We start from the raw sequence: 21,629 nt of genomic DNA, 5'->3' as shown, positions 1-21,629 counted from the left end.
TGGCTTCTATCAAACACCATTAAACTTATAATAATAATGTACAAGCATTCAAATCATTAAGCCTGTGATTTTGAATTACATCAAGGAAAAAAAGTACCAAAATTGACAGAACGCGTGCTCGTCAAACAGACAGAGTACCATCCAGCTATATATTTGTTATTACACAATATCTATTTGCTCAAATTTCGAATTGACATATGAATCGTGGGTTCTTTTATAAAGTAGGTTTATTCATTCAACTTATAGTATTAAAGTAACGTCCAGTTACATCATAATCTTTCAAAGTACCAATTTTCGGTAAAGCCTCAGTCACACCTTAACGGATAGCTCGAACGGATGCCTAACGGATAACTTTTTTTCAATCCGTCCATGTCCGTGCAGTGTATGTTTTATCCGTCGACGTCCGTTTTGTCCGGTGGAAAATTTTCAGCAAGTTCAAAACTTTGAACGGACGTCCAACGGATTAAGTGTCTGTTCAACATCCGGTAGCATCTGTCTTGTACGGTGCTCGTCAGTTTCGTTTCTGTTACTTGTCCGTTATACATCCGTTGGGGGTTCTGGTAGACAAATTCACCAACGGACTTTTATCCGCTAGACGTCCGTGCTTGCTATTCGGTAAGGTGTGACCACAGCTTAAGGTTCAGAAACGTAAAGATTTAAAAAACGAAAAAAAAGATGTGGTATGATTGTCCATGAGACAACTCTTCATAAGAGATCAAATGACATAGCAATAAACAGATCTAGGTCATGGTTGTTTTAACTAAGTAAATGTAATTAAATTATATGCTTATATTACTTTGTTCAGAAACTTAAAATACATGTCTCATCATTAATGAAATAAACAACTTTTCACCATTGAAATGTGTTTAATTGCAAATATTTTCATGGTGCATTGCATGTATTTAACAAAATTTTCATATATATCTGTATTACTACTCATACAATCGTAAACATTTGGACTCGAGTTGGTTTGAGTTTATTGCTATCTATATATGACGTTGGGTTGTCTCGTTGGCGTCCGTCCTTTTATTCACATTTGCAATTGCATAGAGTCGTATGCGGTTATTGCACCCACATAATATGAAAATTGTATTACGAATACTCATCCATCTGTTCAACAGATTTATTGAAAAATCGACGGTAAAATTGGAAGAGACAAGAATACTAAAGTAAACATAGTTATACAACGCAATAAAAAGTTAATAAAAAAGGACTCTGTAGTTTATTAGGCAAAATATCGAGATGAATTTGTATCGCTGTTAGAGTTTAGTACATGATGCTATCCTCCTCTAAAGATGTAGTGTTTGAATATTTAATCAAATACATCCGACACAATTAACTATTGCCGTCAAGGCCGAATTAAGCAAATATTTTCGAACTTCGAGAAACTAAAAATGTTGAGACTAAAACTTGTTGTTTATTAATAGTGTCTACTTGATTGGTGTTTATGTCAGAGGCAGTTGTGCGTTCTATTTTTGTAAAATTATACTTGAAAATGAATGATTTGTCCTGTACAACTTATCTACCATATATATATACGATAGTGTACACTAAATCATTATAACAGAGTAATTGTAATATTAATCTCATCCACAACATAGTAATTGTAATATTCAACCTCATCCATAACAGAGTAATTGTAATATTCAACCTCATCCATAACAGAGTAATTGTAATATTCAACCATCTCCATAACAGAGTAATTGTAATATTCAACCTCATCCATAACAGAGTAATTGTAATATTCAACCTCATACATAACAGAGTAATTGTAACATTCAACCTCCTCCACCCAGACGATTAATGTAATCGGTAACATTCCTCCTATTAATATAGTCCATATAATTGCCATCTAATAATCGTTTGCCATTATTTTGTACCATCCAGCATTCTATTTTAGAGTTTGTTGCTAAATTCAACCGTCTGCCTAGTGATGCAAACACTTTTCGTGGCTTTCTCGTGTTTCCGTGAACTTTTAATTTGCCACGAGTGCGTCCATTTTTAAGAGTCCTTTTCTTCTCTAATGTCACTTTTCTGTATAAAAATTGCCCTAAAATGTAATATAGATAATTATGTATTTCTTGAATGAAAAATGAGAAAAATACTACGCAAGAGCAAAACAATATTAATATGATGAGAAATCTGAAAGCTCCTAATATTCAAATGATTATTGGCCAAACCGGATTTATTTTCATTGCCGAGGATCATTGGTTTTGGGTGTAAAAGAACTTTTATAAACCACTTACATGTATGTTTACTGTCATCAGTCATTGGGCTTACGAGTGTTAGTTCCAAACCTAGGGCATTGTGTTTTTCAATCAACTTGAAACTTAGAATATACAATGTATGTTCTTTATGATATGATCTTTCTAAATTAAATGCCAAAAATGACTTTTTATTCCAAATTCACGATCCACTGAACATAGAAATTGATAGTAAGAGTGGGGCCCTATGGACACATTCTTGTTCATAAACCAAGTATCTTTGATAATCACGGAACTCTAATGGTTTTTCTATTAATGATTTACTTTTATATTTACAATAAGATGCGGTAATACAAATTTAGTTTTGTATAAAACATAGTATGATACTAGTAAATGCTATACAACTGTCTAACCAGACTAGTTAATAGCGAATGATATTTTTAAGAAATAAAAGTTCTTTGCATATGTCAATTTGAGTTCATTTATATTTTTGGAGTGTAGTATGAAACTAGTACACTTTTTTATTTAAAATTCAGCTAAAGCGCTTTATGTGTGGGATTTTCTCGCTGTGTTGAAGATTTGTAGGTAACCTCAGGATGTTATCTGCACTTAGGTCGGGTTGTTGTCACTTTGACATATCCCCTATTTCGATTCTCAATTTTATCTTGAATAACTTACCCAGTAGTCCATGAGTGGACTCAGAAAATCCACGATCTTCTACTATATAAAAACCCAGAAAATCGACCTTTCCTGCACGTTTCTGTGACTTGGTTCTCGTATGTTTCATGACTAATAATGTTATTCTGTTTGGAAACATTACAACAATCATTTCGCCTGTCCCGTCTGTTACAATTTTTGTTTTATATGACGTCATAACTTCTGATGACAACCATTTATGAACATCACCATTCAATATCCATCTTTCAGGGGTAATGCTTATATGTGTTCCAAAGCCAGAGATTACTATACTTCCAAGATAAGTTTTGAGCTCTTGGCTGCTGTCCGTTGAATCATCTTTTCGTTTCTTTCTGATAAATATTCGTTTGTTTGATACAATAATGCCATTAACAACAATACCTGTGAAAGAAACAAAACTGTTAAATCCTAACGAAAAGATGTATTATTAATGTCGAATATGATTTATAAACCAACAATACTATGTAACTCTATGTACTTAAAAAACAAAATTCGAAATGGGAGATGAAGACTCAATTAAATTGGCTTAGTAAATGCAGTAAATCTATTTAAATCTTTTTTTTTTAACCCTACCTAGACAATGTAGAGACAATGGAACACACTTTAACATCAATATTTATGAACTATAATGAAGAAAACCATTACTTCAAGAAACACAAAACTCATTTTAAATACTTACATTGCTCATACCAACTGATTGATGAAGTGTTTTTGTTTAAGTGTACTTAACTGTGGGCTTGTGCATTAATAACGAAGGGTGTACCATGTGAAGCAGGATCTACTAAACCTTACGGAATACCTGAGATAATCCCTGGTTTAAGTGGGGTTCGTGTTGTTCAGATTTTAGTTTTCATTGTATTTTGGATACTGTAGTTTTTCTTTCGACTGTTTTTCGTATTTTGCCGTGGCATTGTCATTTTGGCTTTCGACTAATGAATATCCCGTTGATGTATGTCTTGTCTCTTTCTTAAAACCAGGGGAAATAAAAAAAATAACCGTGCAGCAAAAACAATTACTTAAGTTTGCTTCAACAAATAAAGGCAACAGTAGTTTACCGCTGATCGAAACTAATAAATCGGTTGAGAAAAAAAATCCGGGTTACAAACTTAAACTGAGTGAAACCATCAAATAAGTTTGTTAAACCTTTCAGTTAATAAACAATAAATATCCATCAAATCATTCGTTTAAAGTTTTACCTGATAGAAATGTGATCTCTTGGGGTTATAAAGAACATCAGCTGTAATATGATATAATAGAACTTCTATTTCAGTACCACACACTCGGTAAGTCGTTAGTATAAAATCATTTACCTGAAATTTCGTCTCTGACTAGATTAATAATATCTCCAGGTATACCCATAATATCAAAGCATACCGATGTATCAATCCCTTTCATATGTACTATAAAATGGGGATCGTTGTCAACTACAATAAAAAGTAACTATTAATATAGTTTTAAATATTAGCTTCAGACGGCCCCTTAAAAAAGGTATACTAGTTCAGCTTAAATCGACGTCACACTAAACTCCGAAGCATATAAATGAACAAAACGTGTTTTTATGTTTTTTTTAACATGACTGTTTACAATACTAACACATGCTAGAGGTTCCTTAGTAATCTAACCGTAAACGCTTTGTTCGTATGAGTTGATATCAAATAGACAATTCTGAAGATAAACATGATCATGAAGTCGACTTGACTTTCAGTCAAACATAATCATGATCACGAGGTTGACTTTACTTTCAGAAAAACAAACAACGGTTGTTTATATGTTGCATATTTGTTTTTTGTTTAATATTTACATAGATTAGACCGTTAGTTTTCTCTTATGAATTGTTTTACATTGTCATTTCGGGGTCTTTTATAGCTGACTATGCGGTATGGGCTTTGCTCATTGTTGAAGGCCGTACGGTGACATATAGTTGTCAATTGCTGTGTTATTTTGGTCTCTTGTGGATAGTTGTCTCATTGGCAATCATACCACATCTTCTTTTTTTATATTTAGTCTTTCAACAATAGATTTTTTCAAAATCCTGATCTGTAAAAAAAAATTAAAAAAATATTATTCTAATAACTTCAAAATTTATATGAAATACTATAAGCATTAATTCATACTAAAATATACTCGTACCAAAGGACGGAGAAGTCATCGTAAAAGCTTGTGCTTGTTGTGGAATGTTGTTACTCCAATAGGAATATGGATCATCTGACGCTCCAAATTCATTGTCTGAAAGTTCAAATGAAATAATTGGACTTAGTTTAGTATAAACATCGAAATAATACAAAAATTAAATAAACGAGATAATACAAAAATTAAATAAACATCGAGATAATACAAAAATTAAAACACTGCATCAAAAATCATTACGCAATTTCTATGGATAAAGGGGTGTGCTATTTAACGCGCGTTCTTGGCATTCTCAAGCAAACTATATACATTGATGTTATATTATTAGATTGTACGGTGACTAGACTCGACATTTTCTATCTTTTTAAAATAGGCACGTATAACATATCTATAACATATACCAATAGTACCTTTGATGTCGTTATTGAATAATATAATACGGCATAAACGAACTACTAGGAACACCAAACTGAAGTCCTCTCTTTGAAGAGTTAAAATCTCGACAAAAAAATCGCATGACGTCTAGGGTTACAACTAAAACGTATTTCTAATCAGATATTTTATGTTACGGGCTGTAATTGCTTTAAAAAAAATGTTGATGTGGTCTGTGGTCCTTTAAATGGTTTATAAGTATTTATAGTTAGCTTTTATAAGTTTCGAAAACATCATTCTATTTCGCGAAAAAGTCACCAACTTTGTGTGGTCACGAACATAGTGTCTAATATGGCCGTGCTTTATCCAGAATTCGGCAATGCTTACATACTGATTAAAGAAATTTACTAAACATTGAACATTTAAAAACTTGGAAAACATTTTAAATCGCATGATGCATCAAAAGCGCTTTCCTGTGTTTACCTTCATTAGGAACGCTCCATGCCGAGTATTCGGATGTATAAAACCGAAAATAATGCATGTATTAATTTTCTATATGTTGATATTATTTGGTCTTGTTGTTTGTCCTGTTTAACACGATTTGGATTTAGAAAATATTGCAGTCATGTATAAACTATTTTGAACAAATTTCTCGTGAGTAGAGAGATCTGACGAGACATACAAGTATAATCAAAATGTACTCACCGTTAGGATCTATAACGTTGTTTTGACCTCTATTTAAAGGCGTGGTAACAACCATCGATGTTAATGGTGTAACAAAGTTATACTGTAAAATAAATATTAATGTTATAATCTTTACCACAGACTTTTAAAATTGAGAACCGAAATGGGGAATGTGTAAACGGACAACAACCCGACCAATAGTATAAGGTCACCAATGGGTGTCTAACAGAGCGAGAACATTTCTATCAGAACTTCTGTAAAATGAAATGATTCTGAATAGCGAATACTGTTGTGGAGGAAACACAGCCCTATGCTTGAATGTGAAGTGTTAGTGGAGAGACCTTAACACGTTTGGCTTTACACTGGAAACTGCGGTACTGTATTTTAATAGACCGTGTGTTGGTTATATGGGGGGGGGGATAAGATCGGATCTCATTTTGTGCATTCGCCGTATTAGAATATGATTAGCTTTAATAAAATTGAGAAAGGAAATGGTGAATATGTCAAAGCGACAACCACCCGACCATAGAGCAAACAACAACCGAAGGCAACCAATGGGTCTTCAATGTAGCGAGAATTCCCGCACCCGTAGGTGTTCTTCAGCTGGCTCCTAAAAATATGCATAATAGTACAGTGATAATGGACGTCATACTAAACTCCGAATTATACACAAGAAACTAAAATTTAAAATCATACAAGACTAACAAAGGCCAGAGGCTCCTGACATGGGACAGGCGCAAAATTGCGGCGGGATTAAACATGTTTATGAGATCTCAACCCTCCCCCTATACCTCTAGCCAATGTAGAAACGTAAAAGAATAACAAGACGCACATTAAAATTCAGTTCAAGAGAAGTCCGAGTCCGATGTCAAAAGATGTCACAAAAGAAAATAAATAAAATGACAATAATACATAAATAACAACAGACTACTAGCAGTTAACTGACATGCCAGCTCCAGACCTCAATTAAACTGATTGAAAGATTATGTCTTCATCATATGAATACATTTAATTGTTGCTCAGAGAAAATAAATGGGTAGTCTTCTTTGCTTGTTAAAACGCTGCATCAAATTAGATTTTTCTTTCACTTAAAATTAACAAGGATTTCATAAGATTTTGAAATATGGCTTTTAAATAATATGTAATGAAAAGAAAAGTAGGGGTTAGTGGGCAATTTTATTTTAATGTTAATAAATGGATAAAACCAAAGTATTCCGAAAATCTGGCAAAAATTCAAAAAGTAGAAGAGCAAATATCGTTAAGGAAGCTGGCTTGTCCTATGTTGGAGTTAATAAAGTTAATTATTTTGAAACAGAGAAGCGAACTCTACCGTTATGTTGCCTTTTAATTTATTGAGATTTGAGCTTCAAGAATGAGTCTTTTGTAACGAAATGCACGTCTGGCGTACAAAATGATAAAACCTGGTATTTGTGATGAGATTTTTTTACATACATTTCCATCAACTATGTATTTTTTTGTTCTTCAATAATGTATAGAAAATATATTAAAACCCATACCTTATGATAAAACCTGGTATTTGTGATGAGGTTTTTTTTATATACATTTCCATCAACTATGTATTTTTTTGTTCTTTAAATAATGTATAGAAAATATATTGAAACCATACCTTAAGAGCTAGCTTTAAAGCTCGATATTTCATGTCGTGTCTCGTTGTCGTATTCAACTCTCGCAGTCTATCGTTTAAAAGTTGTTTTATTGTTAAATAAGCCCACATTTTCTCTGCAATGTGAGAATAACTAAATCCTTCAAATTTCTTTTTCTCACTATGATCCGCGCCGTGTATATAAATATTAGAAGCTGATCTCAGTTCCATTGTGCCATTTAATCCGTTACCCGTGACGGAAAGTCTTAACTCTTGCAAATCTCGCGAGGCTAGTTGTCCAGTTATAATAATTTCTGAACCTTCAAAATAATTTGGAATTAAGGCATTCGTAATTGATGACTTAACTGTCTCTTTACCGATAAACTGGAATGTTAAATTAGAAATTAAAACTGATGAAACTTCATCATAAAAACCTGTCAATTGAAGTGTTGCGTCAGACGCTTCATATATTTTTCTACAGAAAGCATTATTCTGAGCTGACATTTTCTTCATAAAATTATAATCAGCATTTTCACCAAAAGCAAGACTAAAAATCGGAACACCTCTTGTGTTTCGTCCTTGTATCGAGTTTAATATTTTAGCAGTATCAGTTTCACCAGCTGTTGGGTCTCCATCTGTCAGGAATATTATCACAGGTGTAGTGTCACTATCACTTATGTTTTTATTCAGTATTGCACTTAATCCTTCTAACACAGCATCATTTATATTCGTCCCTGAAATTCATAAAATAAAACAATCATTTAATTTTTTTTCATTATTCAACAGTTCACAATAAACATGTGTAATAAAGGAGATGCGAACAATATTGAAGGGACATTCCAACTCATAACTAGAAAACAAATTGACAACGTCAGGACTAAAACAAGACTATAAAACCAATAGACAACCAACAGTACATTAAACACGACATAGAAAATTAAAGACTGAGCAACACGAACCCAACCCCAAAACTGGGCGTGATTAATCTCAGGCCCTCCTGAAGGAACTTGATATATGTTTTGCTGAGTATTGGGAGGCTTTTGAACAAAAAATCATAAACTTGAAGTCCTCCTTGTGACTTGTAATGATTTGGATGACCGTTATATAATATATTTTGATGGCCGGTATGGTTCTCTTGTCATAACCACAATCGTGTTCTAATTTTTTTCTGTGTTTGGAACGCTAAAGGCAAGGATTTGTATTTGTTTTTGTGTCATTTCTATAGCAAAAAAATGTTGGAGACACTTTAAAACTTTTTAAGTGGATAGATCAAATAAGACGAATTTTTAACCCATCTATATTTTTAGACGACTTTGGATACATGTTGACATACTTACATCCATCAGCAGTTAAATTCTTGATAAATGTTTTTGCAGAATCTATTGCGTCAGGTGTGGCATATTCAACTGGCAAATCGGTTGACCATCTTGATATTTTATCATTAAATTCTATGATGTTAAATAAATCATTTTCTTGTAAATCGTCTAAAATTTGCATCATTGCATCTTTTAGTTGTTGCATTTTGGTTCCTACCATCGAACCGCTTGTATCCAATATAAACAAAATCCGTCTTGCCATTCGATGGAGACCAGTCGGGGCAAAGAAATGCACAAAGAAGCCATCGACGATCTGTAAATTATATATCAATATACTAAATAAATAAATGATTGGGAATATGTTAAAGTAATAAAAAGTCAAGAGAATTTCAGAACGCAATTTGGTTCCGAACAATATCTATCACGCTTTGTGCATGCAGACTCCACGCGGCCTTCACGTGATTTTACTATTTTTAGAATAATTGCATAGTAACCAAATGCACTTGATTCAACCTTTACTAATTATGCAACATTTTTGACCTGGTCGTGATTAATGTCCTATAATAAGAACCCATGCAGCTTTCACCTGATTCTCTATTTATAGAAAAATGTCCGAGTAACCTGTCCATATGAACTTGATTGATTCTTATCATGTTATTTATATGGAGCGCCTAAATAAATATCTTATTAACAGAATTTATAGTGTCAGAAATTATATTAATTTATTTATGGCATCTTAAACTGTAAATGCATACTATACGCTTTTATACCCCAATATAAAAAATAAAGGCTAATAGGGTGGTAAAGTATAAAGAAATTTTAACAAAATAATTAAACAAAAATAAAGAATACAGACCAATGACATCATAATGGGAAGAATACAGAAATTCGCGACTTCCATTGAAACACTCTTTAGGCAACAGTTGCTATTAGCTCATTGGTGAAGGTCGAAAATGCTTCATGTTACATATTTTTTAAAGCAACTTCTAAATATAATGCATTTGGTTTCGCTCATTGTTGAAGCCCGTAAATGCTTCACTTTTCATATTTTTTCAACAGATTCTAACTAAATATAACGCATTTGATTTTCTCATTGTTGAAGGCCGTAAATGGTTCACTTTTCAAATTTTGCTGTGTCCATATCAACGGCAGCCATTTTGACCTTTTTAAAAGAGATGTCAAAAACATTTCACTTAAGTCTAATATTCTGTCAGAACATGCTACTTTTACGTTGTTCCCCCAAAGGTTTCACTTTTTTTGCTGCATGCAAACTCCAAGCAGCCTTCACTTGATTTTCAGAATTTAGAGATTGAAAAATCCCGATGTATCCGAGTATTTAAGAACAATCCCGAAACAACAGAATGAACTTTCGTCAGGCTTTATTATATATCAATATACTAAATAAATAAATGATTGGGAATATGTTAAAGTAATAAAAAGTCAAGAGAATTTCAGAACGCAATTTGGTTCCGAACAATATCTATCACGCTTTGTGCATGCAGACTCCACGCGGCCTTCACGTGATTTTACTATTTTTAGAATAATTGCATAGTAACCAAATGCACTTGATTCAACCTTTACTAATTATGCAACTTTTTCGAATAATTCACTAGAAAATATTTCAATAGATTCTAAAATTTATATTATAAATAGACACACTGCAGTTATTAATAGATAAATAAAAAAAATAACTTGTACCCTTTAATACATCCAATCACAGCGTTCTTAAGTTGACTTCCTTCGCCCTGTCTTGGGTACACAAAAGGCCAACCTAATGCTGGGAAAATGTAATACTTCCGTTTTCCCTATACATCAAGCATCATGAAATTGAATATTATGTCCAGAACTATACGAATGAAAATTATAATAGATCCAAATCTTATTCAGATTGTACTATAAAGAAACCGAAGTTTTTTTTCGATTTATTTACATAAACTTATTAAATCAGCTGCAGCATTACTATTATATGTAAACCTTCATTGCATAAAACAATGGAAATAACATTGTATATTGATATAAACGATCAAACTTGTAAATAAATAAATAAATAGAAAGATTAGATTAAGCATTGCTTCCTTAACGACCAGAGTCAATTATTTCATTCATATTTAGGAAGAGACAGAGAAAAAAGTTATTAGCAAGATTAGAGTTATTCCGCTTATGTCAAATGGAATTTGACCAAAACACAATGAATGGGTTTTTTCGTCAAAGTCTGAAGAATAGTGCAAATAAACTCATCATAGATACCAGGACTAAATTCAATGTATACGCCAGACGCGCGTTTCGTCTACAAAAGACCCATCAGTGACGCTCGAATCCAAAAAATTAAAAAGGCCAAATAAAGTACAAAGTTGAAGAGCATCGAGGACCAAAATTCCTTACATTCTGATTCTTGTGCTGTTTCATTTAGTAGACAAATACTTTCTGAATGGTTTTGCACAATAAATAAAGTTCTATAAGTACACTGTAAAAATGGTGTTTAGATCCTAAACCCAATTCAAAAACACATCTTGTGGGCACTTCTTTTTACATGTTTAGATCTAAACGTGTCACAGTACAATGTGTTTAGGATTGTGTTTAGAATCATGTTAAGTTTAGCTTAGAAAAATGTGTTTAGTTTCTATAAACTTTCATTTTTAAACGTGTTTAAATTCACGTCATGTTTAAATAAGTGCTTACTGAAAAATGTGTTTAGAAATTAAACACAATCCTAAACATGTTTAAATCTAAACATGTACCACAAGTCTTTAAAATTATAAGCACTATTTTTACAGTGTATAATTGGTCAACAATAATTGTAAGTGGTTAGCAATAAATGAGACTTCCTATAGAATTTAATATTATAACACAAACATTATTATATTTAAAGAGATTTGAATGCTGTAAATTAAATCCTCTTTTGAAAGAAGCTTACATGCTTAATAAAAACTTAGACTCGGAAGGAGTATACTCCTGGTTTACCTATGTTAAAAATATTTTAAGTGAACTTAATATAAATATAGCACAAATTCAACAAAATACTAGTTCAGACAAAAAAATAGATAATTCATTTAAAGTTTATATAAAAACAAGCTCTAAAAACTTCTTTGAAAATTTGATACATGATAAGATGCAAAACATTGAAAAAAGTAAACTTTATTTATATAAGAATCTTAAACAAAATTTATGTTTTGAAGACTATTTAAGAACATCAAACTTTACTTATAGAAAATTAATAACAAAACTAAGAATAAGTGACCATAATTTAAATATAGAAAAAGGCAGACATACAAATATTCCTAGAGAGCAGAGAATATGCCTTAAATGTAAAACATTAGAAAACGAAAAACATTTTATATTAGATTGTAAATTAAATATGGAACTAAGAAATAACTTTTTTAACAACTTGGATTTTAATTTTTCTGTTAAAGATTTATCTGATGAAGAAAAGTTGATTTCTATACTCAATCCATCAACACCATCACAAGTAAATAAATTGGGGTCCTACATCAAAAGGTCATTAGAACTGAGGACAGGGGACACTGGAATAGTTACTGTAAATGGATGATTGTGTATATATATATGTGAAATATAGTTATATTGTTTATTATTTTATATGTCACAAACTTAATGTTTTAGTTTATATGGCAATAAATATTTGAATTGAATAAATAGAGAATAATACATGGCAAAATCCGTATCATATGTCGTATCATCCCGAGACATCAATATCAGCCCAAGGGCATTTTAGCCCGAGGGATGATATTCAGTGGTCGATGGTGATACGGCATGTATTATGCGCTTTATCATATATTTCAACAGAAGAGTATTATATTATATAAACAGTTTTCTGATTTTCTATCCTGTTGTATTGGAAGGAAATAAAAGAAGATGTGGTATGATTGCCAATGAGACAACTATCCACAAAAGACCAAAATGACACAAACATTACTTATGCAGCTTACTGTTCCGTTCATTTAAAAGTCATTTGCACTGAGGGGAGTGGACACAACGCCTGCATAAATATTACTGTTTTACCATTTTATATATGATGTTTAATATGTTAATTTTTCTATTGTGTATATTGTATTGTATTGGTTGTATATGCCTTCAACCCCCAGGGGTAAAAATGTGCATATCGTAAATAAATATTAAAAAAATTACCTATTTATAGGGTAGGGGCGTGATAAAGGGTAGGGCAGGCTATTTATCACATTTTCAAAACTACTGTATTTACTGCTAAACATATGATAAAGTACAATAACGCATGCTTTTCTCTTCGCTTAGAATGATATTTGATACTATTCATTAAACTTGACATAAGATTGTCAGAGTTATCTCATATAATTTAAGATGCATAAAAGGAGATGTGAGGTAGTACATTATTTGAACAACAACATAATAGCAAAAACACAGGGCATCTAGAGGTCAAAATATGGTCTTCAATAAGAATTAAGTATAAAGTATCTATAAAACAATTTAAGATTTAAATCTAGAAATGCTGTGAATAAATTAAGCAGCTACTATAAATTTATCTTCAATCAATTCCAAATTATATTACTAAAAGAAACAAAAACAACATGAATACCACTAACGAGTCGATATGTCTTACTTGGGAATAAGCATAGTTTGTGATATATAACTGAATTTAGTAGAAATCCAGTCATATAAGCAACTGAAAACATTTTTTTTAAGTCTTAACTTGAAGTCATTCAAATTTCTATTTCTGTAGTTATCCTTTGAAGAATCAGAGTAGAGCATCGCTTACTATCAAAATATTATGAAAGTTTGGAGATCCATACGTAACAAGGGATATTTTGCAATTATTTATGTGTGTTTATCTTGTTGAATTATATTAATTTGATTTATTTAACTGATTGATACTGGTATTTTCTCGTGTAACTTAAGTTTATAAAAAAAAAATATTTTGCTCAGAAACAGATGACGACTGTATAAACCAAGTAGCTGTTTCAAAGTATAGTACGAGATATAATTACCCAATGTAAAGTCACTATAACATACATAATTAATATGCGATGTTCATATTTTACTCTGATATAAATGAAGATTGGTTAACTTTATAGTAGCATCTTAAAGGTCTTCAATATCATAGAGAGTGTATTTAAGTAAATTTTGTAACTACCACTAAAGATAAACTTTACAAAAATGTAAAATTGTGTCTCACAAATATATTCCAAACTGTTTTGTTCTGAAATTAACTTACTAGCACATCTCCAGCATCCAATTTTCTATCAACATCATATTCAACGATGAACAAGCCCGAGAGTCCGTGCATCGAAGCTCGAATTTGATCTTCACGTGATGGATTATATCTTATAAAGGCTGATGTCGGCGAAGTTCTATCCACAATCGCATATCTGTTTCGAACTGTGCAGAAAATAAAAAGGATAAGTTGTATGCTTTAGTGCAAATGCTAAACATATCACGTGTCAGTTATTCTTCTATCATGCATTTTTGTATCGTTTACTAGTATGTATAATTAATATATGCATAGTACAATTAAAGCTGAATAATTTATTTAGATATATTATCATTATTACTTTATGGGGACCTGCTGAAAAATTAAATAATTTGATGTAAATAGAATTTTTGATTTCTACAGTATAAAAAGTGGCTATCAATCAATATTTATATATATATAGTTCTCTTGAACTGAATTTTAATGTGCGTATTGTTATGCGTTTACTTTTCTACATTGGTTAGAGGTATAGGGGGAGGGTTGAGATCTCACAAAAATGTTTAACCCCGCCGCATTTTTGCGCCTGTCCCAAGTCAGAAGCCTCTGGCCTTTGTTAGTCTTGTACTATTTTAATTTTAGTTTCTTGTGTACAATTTGGAAATTAGTATGGCGTTCATTATCACTGGACTAGTATATATTAGTTTAGGGGCCAGCTGAAGGACGCCTCCGGGTGCGGGAATTTCTCGCTTCATTTAAGACCTGTTGGTGACCTTCTGCTGTTGTTTTTTATTTGGTCGGGTTGTTGTCTCTTTGACACATTCCCTATTTCCATTCTCAATTTTATAATAGTGCATATAATATATAGCTAAAGCAGTTTTACGACATAAACATCATTTTACTAAACAAAAATATACATTCCGGAGTTTGCAATATTGTCGTCCAACATGACTTGTAATCGGCAACGGTTACATTAGACGCTGTCCTATAGTTGTTAATTTCTGTGTCAGTAGGTCTCTTGTGAAGAGTAGTCTAATTGGTAATCATACGTACACATCTTATGTACAGTACAATATACTTAAAAGACTCAAGACAGCAGACGACTAGTATGAAACTAAGAAGTGTAGTCTTACGGTCAGCACATCTTTCTTAAATAATTGAGGATTTATAGTGTTCCAATTTAGCATGAATGCCTATAACTTGATACATTCCAGCGTCAAATACAAAACGCACCTTCAGTGTTCCGTGTCATGATCCGGGTCAGGAGTCATAATATACAACGGAAAGAAAACAATTATACTAACAAGTATCGTTTGTGATCTACTGATTGGCCTCATTATGATATTCTTTATAAGTGCATAAATTACATGTTTTCTGTAATATTACAAGTGGGCCTCAAGTACTTTCACTTGACTTTGCTATATTTAGATCTTTTATAGTCCTTCAATAAATTCCAACAACGGGAAATATACTTTTAATGAATTGAGTTGTTTTAGTCATTAAGACTGTGATAATAAATTTTTACATTTAACAAAAAATGGTTGTACTTTGCAAATAGACACTTTTTGAAAACATTAACAGTACCAATTTTTCTGCACCAGATGCACATTTCTAACCTTTCTTGATTTGCATGGTAAGATATCAGGAAAAAATAACTTTCAAAATCAGAAGCGGTACTCAGTATAAAAATATTAGAGTATTTCATTCAAATTCATGAATGAGTTTGTGACGATGATAATCAGAACACATTCTCGTTATCATCTTCAAAATTTTAACGTTACGACAAAAGAACGAGATTCAACCTTACCATAATTAAGAAACATAGTAACATTAGAAATGTTCTGATTGTCAAAATTATATTTCATTGGACATATTAAAAATATCTACAGCTTGTACCGATACATATTTCTGTATTTTTCTCACTTTTTAACACCTGCACTATTTTTTTCATTATACATATACGTTTTAGCAGTTTGAATTTAAGATTGTTCTATATTTTGGTCACCGGTCCTTACTTTGTTTTTGTACTTTTATCGTTTTCCTGTAAGGTACCAATAAAACAGCTGTAAAAACTGCAAGACTGTTTGGAGTTCAAAGAGAAGACATTATTTATAAAACCCGATTGCAGTGATACTTCTTTCAAGGTTATCCAAGGGGGAGTCTAAAGATTAGGATGTGCTTAAAATAACTTGTTCTCTTTGATGTTATGACCACTGCGTTCGAGATGGCATGTGCTAAAAGGTGGAGTGGAGTGGAGTGGAGTCATGGAGTGGAGTGTTGGAGTGGAGTCATGGAGTGAAATATACTTTTAACATATATAAAAATCAATATCAAATAAAAAAACATTTATAATTGGGTTTTTTTAATTGCAATGATGTTATATTATTTCATTGACATATTTGATTATTCATCAAAGTTGAATCAAGTTTTGGGTAGCATTTTATGACAGCTTAGATGGAGGGGGCAATGTTGCTTATCGTGTAATTTATTTTACTGTCTTGAATTGAAGAGTTTTCCTAATAAGAAGGGGGAGTGAAGGCCCAGTAACTTATACAGATAAAATTAATTTTGGACATTAAAAACATATGATTATAGAATGTATATGTAAATTCCAAGATCTATGTATTTAAATTCTAAAATCTTGAAACAATTTGTTTCTCTACAAAAAACATATTTTTATTTAATAGGTGACTGTGCAAGAAAAAAGAATCCTCAGTTTGAATTCAAAGATGTTTTAATCCATAATGACATAATGCAAAGTTTATCAGATGAGCATTTGCTTTTACTAGAATCGCTAGGAATTTAACATATACTGAGCCAAAAAAGTTGAGCAGCACTTTGGTGATTGATTTCGTGCCATTTCAGCTTTGCACGTGTAATTGATGTTTTACATTCTGTACCTGTACTTTTAAAACGATAGTAAAAATTTCTTTTTCACTAATGTCCAGAAACACACCATTGGTAAGAAAAACACATACACCTTTGAAAAAATTGCATTTGGCGTCTACCAGCCCTACCCGAAAATGACCGTCAGACAGCTCTTGAATGGTTGATGCCGGCATGAGTGTTGCTGACATGGTGGCTCGATTAAATGTGCATAAGGCAACAGTTTAGATACTAACAAACAGATATCGACAAATTGCAACTGCACAGGATCGGTCAATATCTCGTAGACCGAAAAAAAACTATCGTCAGGGGAGGAGCGCTAACTTCACTTTACGTCAACATGTGACTAAGTTTTTTTCCGGCCACAAAAGTAGTGCATGACTATGGACAGCTGTTGGTGTGCCTGCCAATCCTTCATTTGTGCACTTGGGGCATGGCTGAGAAATTTGATTTCGAATAACACTATACTCTTTTCTGCACATTGATCCTCCCGCGCTCCATACAAAGAAAATCCTTAGGAATGTGAGTGATAAACATTCATGTTGTTTCTGACATGTCATAATTCCATTTGGTTGTTATTCAAATTATATGTTGGTATGATTTTGAAATAAAATAAAATTTCTCATTTTTGTTGCTAAACTTTTTTGGCTCAGTATAAAATGTTCAGGACAATAGATAAAGTCTACATTTAAATTTACAATAAAATTTGTTGAAAATGTTTTCATCATAATTATACTTATAAATGTCTAGTTTTCATTATATGCAGAACATATATAATGTGTGGTTTTTACTGAGTTAACATCTGTTTATTTTATCAAATTAATAAAAAAGCATTTCTCATCTATTAAAGTTCAGTTTCTGAGGTTATAGTAATTAGTTTTCAAAAGTACCAGGATTATAATTTTATACGCCAGACGCGCGTTTCGTCTACATAAGACTCATCAGTGACGCTCATATCAAAAGAGTTAAAAAAGCCAAATAAATACAAAGTTGAAGAGCATTGAGGACCCAAAATTCCAAAAAGTTGTGCCAAATACGGCTAAGGTAATCTACTCCTGGGGTAAGAAAATCCTTAGTTTTTCGAAAAATTCAAAGTTTTTTACACAGAAAATTTATAAAAATGACCATATAATTGATATTCATGTCAACACCGAAGTGCTGACTACTGGGCTGGTGATACCCTCGGGGACGAAACGTCCACCAGCAGTGGCATCGACCCAGTGGTGTAAATAGTTTTCAAAAGTACCAGGATTATAATTTTATACGCCAGACGCGCGTTTCGACAGTAATAGTCATAGTAATGACAGTTTTATAAATATATGGACATGCAATGGTGGAAAGATACATTTTCCTTATCTATTTTTAATTGGAAGAAACAAACTATTTTAAATTGTACAGTCATTAAATAAACATGTATGATAAAATCTTGTGAAAATGTTGATTGACAATTTAATTTTATTATATATCATTGTCAATTGACAACAAAAATATTAATATTTTTTATCTTTTTTATCACAAGACTATTTTTCAGGCTTTGTTTGATTCTAACATTAATTGCCGGTAATAAGACATATTTTTTTTATAACTAAGGACTTAATGTATAAAATCTACCATAATTTGAAAAATAACATAAGCAATTTGTGTATTTTCATAAAAGTTTTGTGAGCTCGTCAAAAAAATAATTTTATCTGTATAAGTTTCTGGGCCTTTACTTCCCCCTTCTTATTAGGAAAACACTACAATTCAAGACAGTAAAATAAATTACACGATAAACAACATTGCCCCCTCCATCTAAGCTGTCATAAAATGCTACCCAAAACTTGGTTCAACTTTGATGAATAATCAAATATGTCAATGAAATAATATAACATCATTGTGTTCTGCAATTAAAAAAAAAAATTATAAATGTTTTTTTTCTTTGATATTGATTTTTATATATGTTAAAAGTATATTTCACTCCATGACTCCACTCCAACACTCCACTCCATGACTCCACTCCAACACTCCACTCCACTCCACTCCACCTTTTAGCACATGCCGTTCGAGATTCCGTGAAACTTTGATCTTATTATATTGGTTACTAAACATACTAATTGAGAACAGAATTATCACATGGTTTATACGAAAACTTATGTGATAGCTTGTGTTGCGAGAAATTGTCTGCTTATATTTTTTAAATACATGCAGCAATAATAAAAAAAGATTTTGCTTGAAGATTTTTCAGTTACTGATGTACTTTTGTGAAATTTGAAAAATAAAGAAACTGTTAATAAAATGTATACTATAAGTCGAAACAGCATCTGTCAAAGAGAACACAATGAGCTAAAATCATTGATAGGTTATGGGGTTCTTTTTAAAGATATTTTAGTTTTAAAAAATAACAGGGAAAAGGTTGACTCGGACTTTTACCTTACACTTGCACTGGTATTATTTTGGTCTCAACTCGAAAAGAAAAAAATCTAGAATTTTGGGAAGTGTGTGTTATTGGGCAAAAATATTCGTAGGAAAAAAATAAGGAGTCCCAACATCTGACACAAATTTCCAAAACCTCACCTAATATAAAAAAGAAGATGTGGTATGATTGCCAATGAGACAACTGTCCACAAGAGACCAAAATGACTCGGACATTATAACAACTATAGGTCACCGTAAGTTCATACTCAAGTATAAGTACCTGCTGTATTATAATTTGAAAGAATATCATTTCTCAAAGGTGGAACTCTTAGTAGGGTTATCTCTCTTGATTCTTGTATATATACTTCTATTCGGAAGTCGTCAACTATCTGTCGAGGATTTATGTAAATGGTATGGTCGTAACTGCCACGCCGACGCTGTAAAATCTCATTATATGTCAAGTAAAACGTGACTTCACTTAGGGCTGCGACGTTGATGGCAACTTTGAATTTGTTCGTATCTCTTGGTCTGAAAATAAATGAAGTTTTTGTTTAGTAAATGGTATAAAGAACAGAAAGCATATATTTGTTTTATGTTCTCATTGTAAAGTAAATATCCTGATTTTTCATGTTGTATTCAAAAATAAAGTTAAGACTCAGATAGACCCTCCCCTTTCTAAATTTCTGTAAGTAATTAATTATATCATAGCTAGTGTAAACTTGATTCAAAGCATCGGGCTAACGCCCTCGGAAATATATACATAGACGATGACTGGTACGTCTTTCGATCTTGTCAGGTACAGAATAAGATGTATAATGATAAATAGCTAGTGAACTTCATGGAGTTTCTTTGTTTTATTTGTTCTTGTTGAATATATTATATTTATCCCAGTAAACGTCAGACATAAATTTCAATGAGTCGTTACTGATTATTTCGACACGCGTTTTACATTTACTTAAATGGAAATATTACATAACCAGTGTACGGCCGTTTTTTGGATTGTATCTGCTTTCAACATTAGATAAGAGTTTGGACTTTCAAATAAATAGTTTGACGTCGAGCATCACCGAAGAGACATTACATGCTAAATGCATATCTGAAGTGGTACCGTCAATGTTATTTTAGCTTTAATTAATTTGTAATAAGAAATCGATCCCATCACTGCCAACCAATGCGCAGGAGAGTTAAGCATACACTGTTCGCATGCGATATTTAGCGTGATATCTTTTCTTTTACATGTTTATGGCATCTTCTGGATATTACAATAGTCTCTTCTGTACGAAATACCCTAGCTTATATCATCCTTTTTATCCATAAAATTGAATTGAAATAGTTTCGAAAATGTTGACTATATTTTGCAATTTCAAAATACTGGCTCGTATCATACCTCCTCGTTTGAGGGAACTTTTGAATTTCTTACTTCATTCCAACGTGTCCTGCCGATTGTCCACGCTGGCGTGCTTGATCGTATTGCTTCTTTGCTGTTTCTTTATCTTTAATTTCTCCAATATATCGTTTGCCCATTATCTCTCTGCAAAGGTTAATAAATTATAAAAGCATTTTTTAACCATTTATCTTGAGTTTTTTTCTTCTTTATCGAGATCGACTTATTGTCTGTGCAAATGGCTATCATTTGTATGTAGACACATTTGTACGTAGTGACTTTCTTGCTTTGATTTCTTTTGTTTGTGTCAGTAAGTATAAATAGAAGAGAAAGAAACAGAATGGAAAAAAAAGAATAGCCTATCTTCATACAAACATTAATCATTTTTTTCATAGTCTGCACTTGTCTACTGTACTTAAACAAATTTGATTATTTTTCTTAAAAAACGCCTTTTTACAACAATAAATCTTTATCATAATCTGTACTTGTCAAACAAAGGAACAGTTTTTAAAAAAAACTTGCCTATGAAATTAAGAAGACTTGAACTTGAATATGTTGAACCAGCTCGTGGGTTAATTTAATACAGCGAATTTAAAAGCAGTGGGCTACCTTTTTTTTCTCTAACAATATCCCTACTAATTGATGTTTGCCCTTTCTGTTGTGCGGGTAAACACAGATGCCATGTTTTTTGGTAAGTGCATGTCACGCGCGCATTCGTGAATTATGTTTTTCGGTCACTCGTTGAATATGGTTCTCTATTCAAATTATTCGATTAGTTATTCTGTAA

General features: G+C 32.0%; 1 protein-coding gene across 1 annotated transcript; it reads right to left on the bottom strand.

Moving 5' to 3' along the window:
* Window positions 1-846: 846 nt before the first annotated feature.
* LOC134724526 (inter-alpha-trypsin inhibitor heavy chain H3-like) lies at window positions 847-21,002 on the bottom strand. Its single transcript, XM_063587608.1, has 10 exons — window positions 20,879-21,002; window positions 19,739-19,986; window positions 14,206-14,369; window positions 9,024-9,315; window positions 7,711-8,420; window positions 6,105-6,186; window positions 5,031-5,126; window positions 4,211-4,324; window positions 2,883-3,281; window positions 847-2,050 (listed from the first exon to the last, which is right to left on the bottom strand). The coding sequence occupies exons 1-10, from the start codon at window positions 20,980-20,982 to the stop codon at window positions 1,779-1,781; spliced, it is 2,481 nt and encodes an 826-aa protein (XP_063443678.1). The 5' UTR covers window positions 20,983-21,002; the 3' UTR covers window positions 847-1,778.
* Window positions 21,003-21,629: the final 627 nt, after the last annotated feature.

Source organism: Mytilus trossulus, chromosome 1, assembly GCF_036588685.1.
Source record: "Mytilus trossulus isolate FHL-02 chromosome 1, PNRI_Mtr1.1.1.hap1, whole genome shotgun sequence".
NCBI lineage: Eukaryota > Metazoa > Mollusca > Bivalvia > Mytilida > Mytilidae > Mytilus > Mytilus trossulus.
Note: the sequence above shows the minus strand (reverse complement) of the source record. Positions and strands in the feature narration are given on the sequence as shown.